Source organism: Chelon labrosus (assembly GCF_963514085.1).
Source record: "Chelon labrosus genome assembly, chromosome: 22".
NCBI classification, from domain to species: domain Eukaryota; kingdom Metazoa; phylum Chordata; class Actinopteri; order Mugiliformes; family Mugilidae; genus Chelon; species Chelon labrosus.
The window spans coordinates 4820995-4830371 of record NC_140355.1 but is presented as its reverse complement, the minus strand read 5'-3'; the positions used below and the strand labels follow the sequence as shown (position 1 = coordinate 4830371).

At 41.3% G+C, this 9377-nt stretch overlaps 1 protein-coding gene across 2 annotated transcripts in view; it reads right to left on the bottom strand.

Moving 5' to 3' along the window:
* Positions 1-1176: 1176 nt before the first annotated feature.
* The window catches only part of akna (AT-hook transcription factor), a 28066-nt gene continuing 19865 nt past the window's right edge, over positions 1177-9377 (bottom strand). For both annotated transcript variants that reach the window (XM_084572077.1, XM_084572078.1), the window contains 15 exons: positions 9171-9289; positions 8894-9065; positions 8635-8798; positions 8362-8526; positions 7909-8149; positions 7294-7400; positions 6865-7097; positions 6578-6728; positions 5759-5911; positions 4772-4914; positions 4348-4473; positions 4115-4222; positions 3923-4012; positions 3486-3627; positions 1177-2467 (listed from right to left, as the gene is read on the bottom strand). In XM_084572077.1, coding sequence (XP_084428203.1) covers positions 2215-2467; positions 3486-3627; positions 3923-4012; positions 4115-4222; positions 4348-4473; positions 4772-4914; positions 5759-5911; positions 6578-6728; positions 6865-7097; positions 7294-7400; positions 7909-8149; positions 8362-8526; positions 8635-8798; positions 8894-9065; positions 9171-9289 — 2367 coding nt within the window. In that variant the 3' untranslated portion in view covers positions 1177-2214. The remainder of the gene's footprint in view (positions 2468-3485; positions 3628-3922; positions 4013-4114; positions 4223-4347; positions 4474-4771; positions 4915-5758; positions 5912-6577; positions 6729-6864; positions 7098-7293; positions 7401-7908; positions 8150-8361; positions 8527-8634; positions 8799-8893; positions 9066-9170; positions 9290-9377) is intronic.

Genomic DNA, 9377 nt, shown 5'->3' with positions numbered 1-9377 from the left:
AAGTAATATTTTGAGCTACACAGCCAAGGAAATGTTAGCGTCTGGGAAATACTGAACAATGTTGGACAGAAGAGAAGCGCACAGTGCTACAGAAGTGGTTGCTGGAGGATGTTTTCACAGTTTTTTGGTGGAAACTTGTGTATTCATCCTCCTCAGCTCTAATGTCTTTAATTTACAGCTGGTGAGCAATTGATACTCAAAACTAGTTTTCGGTTTAAGTATTCCCTTAAAGCGCTTGGTTGAGCAGGCGTGAAGAAGAGGCAGAGCTCTGCTAAGAAGCCAGAATCATCCCTCCTCCGGCTGCCGAGACTGTAAAGTATTTACTTGCCACAACATTTTTCCTTTCTCCGGAAAGACTTCACGTTTAATGTCGAAAAGGCCGTTGCTTGCTGATATTTAATGAATAATCTTTAAAAGGGCCAGTTGTATTTCAGTATTGTATCCTGTCAGATTAAGTCTTATCATTGGTTAGTAATGATGTTCAATTGGGCCATGCACTGAGTAGTGTTGTGTATATGCCATATGTTGCTGTTTTTAGCGTCTCACTGTTGACTGGTGATATTTCTGACTGTGAAGTAGTGAAACTTTTCCTTTAAAAAATGCCAATGTGAAGCCTCTGTGTTTGTGAAGTTTTAGCTGTAGCTGTTAGTGGTCAACTGGGAAAAAGAACTAATATCTATATTTTCTTTGTCTGTTTCCTCCTCTGGTGCAATGTAAAACCCTCCAATGGTGAATGGCTTTGCAAGAAAAAAAAAAAGTTAAACCCAAGCCACTTTTATTTCCTCCCTCTCTTCCCTCTTTCCTGGCCAAACACATTGCATATTGCACTATAATGCGTTTTCTGTGATGCAAACGCTTGACTTTGTGTGTTTGTTTGTTTTTTAAATCCTAATTTGCTGTTGCATAGGTTTTACTCTGTAAAATCAATTGATTTATATCAAATTTATTTATCAGAGAAAAATAATATCGAAACATTAGTCTGTCCTAAAAATCTTTAACTTATTGGGATTGTATGTTTGCGAGTGTTGAAGCACAAACAATACTTCCATGTGTACCTAGTATGTACTAAGGCTGTCTAATAAATTGGCTTCCATTATATTGAAGTGTCATCTCTATTTTTATTGTTTTTTGGAATGGCAGCTGGGTCTTCCAAGAAATATGAAATGTACGCAGACAAAGGTTCTTTTTCACATTTATTTGTCTCCTTAACAACAAAATGATGTTCCCTGCAAAATATAAAAAGATACAAAAGTAAAAAAAGGATTAGAAATGAACAAAAATGGAATTCATCTAAACTACCCACCTGGACTACCTGCTCTGTGAGAAGTTTCAACCAAATATGATGGTATCATTTTATCTGAAAAATAGACTTATTCCTGTCTATGTCGTATAAAGATGGTCAGTTACAGCAGGACTTGGCTCATGCACACTTGCAAGGTTACACATTGTACAAAATTTACAAATCTGTATATAACAAAAGAAATGATCTATCAACAGCATAATGGGAACTAAAGTAAAAAATATCCAGCATCTCAGCTTCTTCGTGGCCACGTGAGTCTATGCATTATATTTTTATAGAAGCAATTTACAGAATCACATTTTAGAGGATCAACAATAAAAATGTTTATGCAGCAGCTATAATAACACTGAATCATATTTCTACAAACTAGAAACAAGTCACATGATCAATAAATAGCTCAGAATAGAGCACTATCTCATGACAATATCAAGACGTGCGAATTCTCATGCTAAGTGAAGTAGAAAACCTCGTAGGTTTCAAATCAATATGATCTGTAGCACTTCACTGTTTAAAGGGGAGTTATTTTCATTTATGCCAGCATATCTCTGAATATAAATATTCATTCATTCATTTTCTGTGGTCTCTGGACCACTGGAGGGTCGTGGGGGGGAGCTGGAGCCCATCCCAGCGGTCACTGGGCAAGATGGATATAAATATTATGTCTACTAAAATAAATTCATATTTAGTCACCTGAGATATGCAATAGAAATGTAAATGTATCTTTAAAAACATCAGCAACTGTATTTTCTCAAATGACGGAACCAAGGAACATTTACAAAGAGGATACTTTTATATGTTTATTCACTTTGGTCCTCCACTCAGTTCTTCTGGCTTCTGCTGACGTCCGAGGCCTCGTCCTGCAGCTGAACTGATGGGTCTGTTGAGTTGGTGGTTCTGTGAAAAGAGTTCACACTTCAGTAGCTGCAGGACTGAGTCAGCAGCTCCTGGTACTGCAGTCCAGTAGCCAAGGAGCGAGCCATGTTTCTGGAGGTGTGTTTCATGTGTCGAGCTGCGCTGATGGCTCTGTTCAGAGAGCTGTCCAAGGAGCGCTGCTTGTCAACAGACAGGGAGCGTCTAGTCCTTCCCCTCACCTCCTTGGAGCTCCTGACACCTGAGGATGGGCCAGCGCTGTTGGTAGGAGGCACGTAGAGGGGGGACGAGTACAGCCTAAAGAAACATTAAGAAGAAGTTTGAAAGAATTTTAGTATTTTGGCCGTTGCCATCTTATTATCTTTATTTATTTATTTTTATCTAGAAATGACCACAACTGGACAAGAGGTTGGAGCTAGAGAGGAGTGAGGGTGGATCTGACAGAGAACCTGAGAACACTAGACTGCATAACAGCAACGTCCCTATCACAAGGTAGCCAAGTCCAAACTCTTTTTTAATACATTTAGCTCTAAATGTGAGAAAAATTGCAAAAAAAACATGCTAAAAAAAAAAAAAAAACGAGAACATAAAATGTTACTGAGGTAAAAAAATCTAATTTGAAGTAGGATCATTTTCTTGTAGACCTCTGTCGCCTTGAAGCCAGTCTGAACCTCCCTTGCCCAAAAACTTTTTTGCAGAAAAAAGTTTGCCAGGAGTCCCTCCGTTGCAAAATAATTATTCTCCAGCAGAAATCTTCTGGACCAATCAAATCATTTGGGTGGGTTTTATGTTTTATGTGATGGACAGAAGACAAACAGTATTGCATGTCATCTGAGTACAGTGGACTTCTACACTACCAGAGGTGTTTTCTGAGTCAGTGGGGTGCCCCCTGCAGGCCATTAGAAAGAATGCAAGGTTATGGCACATCTTCAGACCCAGAGGTGACTTCTTTTACACACTATGTTTACATGTACAACACAGAAATTAATTATTCTGTTTGTATTAACAGAAACTAAATACATATGTCTAGTATGCTAACTGATGTAACTCAAACACTCCAATGTGTTTCCACAGTTACAGAGCTAATTTTATTTACTATATGCAAACTGTATTGATCTGTTTCATCATTCCACAAAATGAGTATGCATGGACATCTCTGGGCAGCCAGTGAAGACATTGCACACAGTGCTTGTGTTTGGAATATTACTTTGTGACTGAGCTAATGCGAGAAAGAGGCCTGTAAATAAAACCACTCTAATGGGCTCTCCATCTTTATGTCTTGGCAGTGTGTGTGCTCAGAGGGCAGGTTACTTACAGGAGTTGTGGGCACACTGGCATGTACTGCAGAAGCGCAGGTGAAGCTGCAGCTGCAAAGTATCTGCTGCTCGCTGCTCTGTCAGGGGACTCTGTTGGCTGGCAGCTTGTGCATGGGGGGGTGCTTGAGTGTCTGCGACAGTCTGTGAATCACAGAGCAGGTCAGGCGCTCCATTAAGGCTTCAGATAATTACACTCATTTCATTTACTGCAGACTGAACCCATTTTTGTGCTGTTCACAGGGGCAGTACAGAAACCTGTCCTGCTGACTCTTAAGAAGAAACTCAGGTTTTGTAAAGTAATGGATTACATCATCAACCACATGAAGAGCAAAAGCCTGGAGTTATAAAGAGAGAATGGGCCGCCTGTCTTTGAGTAAGCATTCCAAACCCAGTGCTCTGTAACAGTGCATTTGAACAGCAGCACATGGGCTCTGACCTGGCTCAGTGCATCTGGATGGTTGGAGGCGTCCACAGAGAGGACAGCGAGTGGAGGAATGGAGCGGCTCTTTGTTGCCACCAACCGGACCTGACAGTACAGACATGAAAGGAGGGTTTATGGAGGCTGATCAGCAACTCTTAGTATTTCACAGCTGAATTCAGTGCTCAGGATGAAAGGGGGCTTTCTTACGTTCAGATCGTCCTCTGTGACACGACAAACAAAGAGGAGCTCCACTTCTTCTGCTGTCAGGTTCATCTGCTGGTTCAGACACTCGTACAGACACAACAGGATGCTGCCCTACAGATACACACACATCAGAAAGCTTGCAGTATCAAAATCTTGTTCCTTGCCTACAAATCCTTCACATTTATATGCAGGTATCTGTTTATAGAGAGTAACAATGGAGTGACAGAGGTTCTTACGAGGCTGAGTTCTTCTGCTGCCAACAGTAGATGTGTGTGAACAGCGGCTATCTGGTGCTGCAGATGTTTGGGTGTGTCTAGACACCTGAGGCGGTGGTGTGGGTGACTCCAGCTCTGATCTTGTCACTGAAAACAAAATCATTAGACATATTATTAACTGATATGTCATATCAAGTCATAGTGGATATATATTTTATATGCAACTTCGTTATTGTACATTAAGCTGTGTTGCAATAACGGTTTGGTTTTACGTGGTATTCTCTTTGGGCCAACTCCTGTGTATTAAAAAATCAACATTACGACTCGTGTATATTAGAAAGAGACATACTCTACAGGCCAAAAGTAAAATTTGGATTATACAAAATCCGTCATGATACGGTCTGAGTTTAGGTAATTACACAAATGTTAATTCAGATGAACTTGCAGGTATTTAGTTGTGGCCTTTGTCTGTGTGCAGAAGCAGATATCTTCCTGGCTCTTGGTCTCAGCGTAGACTCCTCCTCTACCTCATCAACTGTCTGTGTTTCTCTTCTTCCCACACTGACATCCCTCGGTTGCTCCCTAGACCTGAGCAGAGGGACAAGACCAAACTTGATACAAGGCCACAGGAAAACAATTGTTAACTAATAAAGTATATACAGTAGAGTGGATATAAAACGGCTATACATTGTTGTTAAAAGAGGAGGTTTTTGTGCTGTAAAAAAATCTCACAAAGATAAAACCTTGGAACCCTGCGGAAAAATGAACATTCTCTTCGTTTTCAGTTGTCTAGTAGATGTCACAAGCGTCTATGTTATGACTAACTGGTACTTGGAGCTATTCATGATTCCCATCACTAAAACTGGAAAAACTATGATGCGGTCACTACCATCCTTCACCGTGGGTTATGTGTTCTATGATATGATGTAATTTGTTATTTTGTTTTTGCACCAAACACTCTTGTACCTTTAACCTTGAAGTTTTGGGGAAAAACGGTCAATTACACATAATTACATATTTGTCCACATGGATTTGGGAGACTGAATATATATACTGTATTTTATTTTTTTTAAATGTATCCACATGAACTTGATGAATATTGGATTTTGAACACAGCCACATACTCAATTATCATTAACTCTCAATACTCATTTTAATGTTTATTATTTTTTTATGTCACATTGTTTTTCAGTGGAATAAAAATGAAGGTACAAAAGTTCTACAGTGATTTATCTTTGATCTTTTTACATTTACATTTTATATTAACTATTTGTGTAAGACTTAGGTCCAGCTTTGTTGCTAGAGCTACAAGGTTTGTCGTCTTGCTTCACTCAGACAAACCCGTCTGATGTGTCTATGTGACCTCAAGATGGACAAAGACAAGCCTGCATTAGCAGTAGGACTGTGTGGTTATTAGAAGATATAAACCAACCTGATGAGAGGTGTAGAGGTCTTAGGGTGGGAGCTGCTCCTCTGAGCTGAAAGAGTTGTTCTCACGGAGCTGAGAGGCTTCTTATTTCTCAGACAACTCTCTAGTCTGTCTTTCAGTCTGGTTACCTCAGTCTGCAGTGTCTGGATTGCCTCTCTGAAAAAAAAAAATACAAAAATCACACAAAACAGTTGAGTAAAACTACACAAAGTAATCTAACTGTAGATCATGTTTACATCAGTACAGAAACTTCCGTTTAATTCATACCACACCAAATTCCAAGTCTGATACTAGTAAAGTCCAGGGGATGTGACTGCAGTGCTGCAGTATGCAAATATGCAACTGAATAACTTGCCAAGTGATTTCAAGTCTCTATATACAGTAGGTGTCAGTTGAAATGAATACACACACACACTCTCTGAAAAGACTCATGCAACACCACACCATGCAGGAAACAATCAAGGGTACCTCCTAATACGCAACCGCATTCAATAGCAGTCGATTCTGTAATAAAATACATGATAATATGACATATGATAACAGAAAGGTTCATCATGGTTGCACATTTTATCAGCTATGACAGTAAACTTCTCGTTACCAGGCCAACTCATTTTAATAAGTGATCCATCAGAAATGATTCTGTGCCCGATTTGTATATAGTAACATTGTAACTCTGACTGTGGATTTTCTGGAACATTCTGCACTTGTACTGTAATATGTCTTGTTCATTTCAAGTCCCATCCTGGAGCCTCTGCAGGGAGACGTAAACTTGGACTTGATTGCACAGTTATTGCCATGGCAGCTGCTGCTACACGCACTCACTTGCAGTTCGCCCTCTCACTGGAGCTCAGTGCTCTCAGAGGATCGCCATGGCGATAACGTGCAGGTGAGGAGGAGTTTAAATGAGAGCTGTGGATGGAACTGACAGACTCGGTGTACTGGTCACTCTGTTCACCTTCAGACCCAGTGTGAGCTGTAGAGACAAGAGGAGAACAGTAAGTTAAATAAAGATGACACTAAGTATTTCAAATGTCTTTAAAAAATCAACAGTCTCAGTTACTGAACACAAATTGGACACCCTCTGTTGTCACTCTGCTGTCCAAACTCACTTGTTCCACTGTCGACCCTGGTTTGTTCGCTCTGACTGACCCGGCGCTGTGGGGAGCAAGAGAAGGTGCGTCTCCTCTGCCCCTGTCTTGTTCTCCTTGGCAGGTCGTGATTGAGCTTTGAGCCTAGTCTGGGCTCTTTAGCTGTGCGACAGTGTGACGGTGAGGAAGAAGGAGATGGTGCAGAGACTGGGCCCGTCTGCCTATCTGTGTTTACTTCCTGAGCCACTGAAACACTGTTTCACCAAGACAAACAAGACAACCTTTAATACAGACACTGTTTGCTTGTATGAACACAGTCATAAAAAAGAAAATCATATCAGAATGCTAAATGTGTGCGTGTGTGCTACAGGAGTGGGCAATGGCACAAGTGGTAAAATTTATGGTGCAGTAAATATGTGTGGAGGTGTATGTTGGTGTTGGGCTTCTCACCTCTCTGACGCCCTCTGGTGCAGAGGTCTTGGAGCTGCAGCAGGAGTCAGACGGCTGCTCTCAGAACCAACAAACCCACTGTCTGTCTCTGGAGAGATGACCCCATCCTGGTCAACAGAAAACAGATTGTGCAACATTTATCTACACATATGCTTTTTGTCATTTGCCATTCTAGGACGCGGCCTCCGTGTAACCGAGACAACATTCATTTGACTGAAACAAAAGGTTGTATCAATCACTGCTGATATGTTTTTAAAAACAACGGACCATAAGAAATTAAAGGAAGGATTTGTTTGCTTAAATCCTCGGACAATCAAATCATGAGAGTGTCTGTTTTTAGACTTTTACAAATGTTAACTATATTAAGAGCACAGAGCCTATAGAAAACATTGAACTTTTTTTAGCATTGGTCAACATTGCCAGTTTAATTTCTTTATCCCAACATGACCAGAGTCAAAATGAAAAGGCACCATCTTAAAGTATATTTTTAGACTTACAAACACACAAAGTACATTATTCTTAGTCCTAGACTCTGCCAAAGATGACTATATAATATTTTCTGAATGGAATGAGGGTCAATGGCAGACTGAGGTAGTTTACAACACGGCAACTGACCTGAGAAAGTACTCTTCTGCACCCAGTTTGAAGCTTGGAGCTCTTCCTCTCTGATGCAGTGATATCTCCTAAGCTGCTCAGACTGCTGCTGTGGGACATTGCCGCAGATACCCTTCTTCGACTAGAAGAAGGGAGGAGAGGCTCAGTGCATTGGCTGGAGGCCTTGCGTGAAAGAGGACTAGACCTGCCGCTGTGATGTTTGCTGGTGCTTGGAGAGTCCTGGCGGTCTGATTTGCCTTTCCTGTCAACAGAGAAGAAGAAAGTGTTTAGTCCAGAGGTCAGTGAAATCAGCTTCCTTTCACAGCGGACACATCTGTATTTTACCATTCAGGATCAAAACAATTTTACTTAGATGGTTCCTTTAACACCTCAGAGCTGCTGAGTGCAGGAACAAACATTACTGTGCTGCTGATGCAACTGAAGCCCGTCTCGTCCGCTACTCCGAAGACTAACCTCTGTGGGAGAGTTTTCCGGACTTCACTGTTTCCTGTTCTTTGACCCTGTTTCTCTTCCTCCTTGCCCACAGGCTGCATGTCCGTTTTTAAAGCAGCATAAGGGGGAAGTGTTCCCCTCAGTTTACGGTCTAGAAGTTTGGGAAGCTCCTTGAAGCTTTGGTGGCTAAAGAGAAGGAGGAAAAATATTCTGTTTGAAATAAAAGTCTAAGCTGAATGCCTTCTAAAAAGATCCACAGTAATGAAGCCTTTTCACACAAACATCCCCACTCACTGATCCACTGCCATGGTGAAGTCTTGTTCAACACCATTAGCATTCAGAGGTTTGAAGTAGAAGGCTTCTTCGTCCTCAGCCTCTTCTTCGCTCTCTTTACTGATCGAGCTCACCTCCACCTCTTCTGCCTCTCCAAGATCAACCAGTAAAAGCAAAGGCGGGCTCTGGAAGGAAATGAAGTTCGTTTACAAATACAGGCTTTCTGTTAGTTCAGGGACAAAGCACACTAATACACACAATGGAATGGTTGTGTTGGTACCTGTGTACGAGTAAACGTTTCTTCTAGTTCACAGGGCGGAGGTGAAGGGGTGGGTTGAGGAGGTGGAGAAGGAGGAGCCTCACAGGTAGGCTGCTCCTGTCTCATCTGTTCCACCTGGTCCTTCAGCTCCTCCATACGCAGCCCACACTGGAAGATCAACCCCTCCAACTCCCTGAGGAATGCATTCACAAATATCCGATAACATAGATAAACTGAATAAAAATAACTAGATTAACGTCAAGATCTGCAGCATATTTATAACACACATCACTCTTACCTCTCAGGGTCAAAGTGGCTGATATCTACTCCTCGCTGCTGCAGCAGTTTGTGCTCATCCCTTGCTAACAGGTAACCTCTTTCTAAAGAATCAAGCCCCTCAGCAAGTTGAGAGAGACCCTGAAGAAGAGCATTAGTTCATTATATTGAATGTGAGGCAGCCATTGGACAGAATTCTTAAAAGGCAAGTGAATCAAACTCTTTGTTG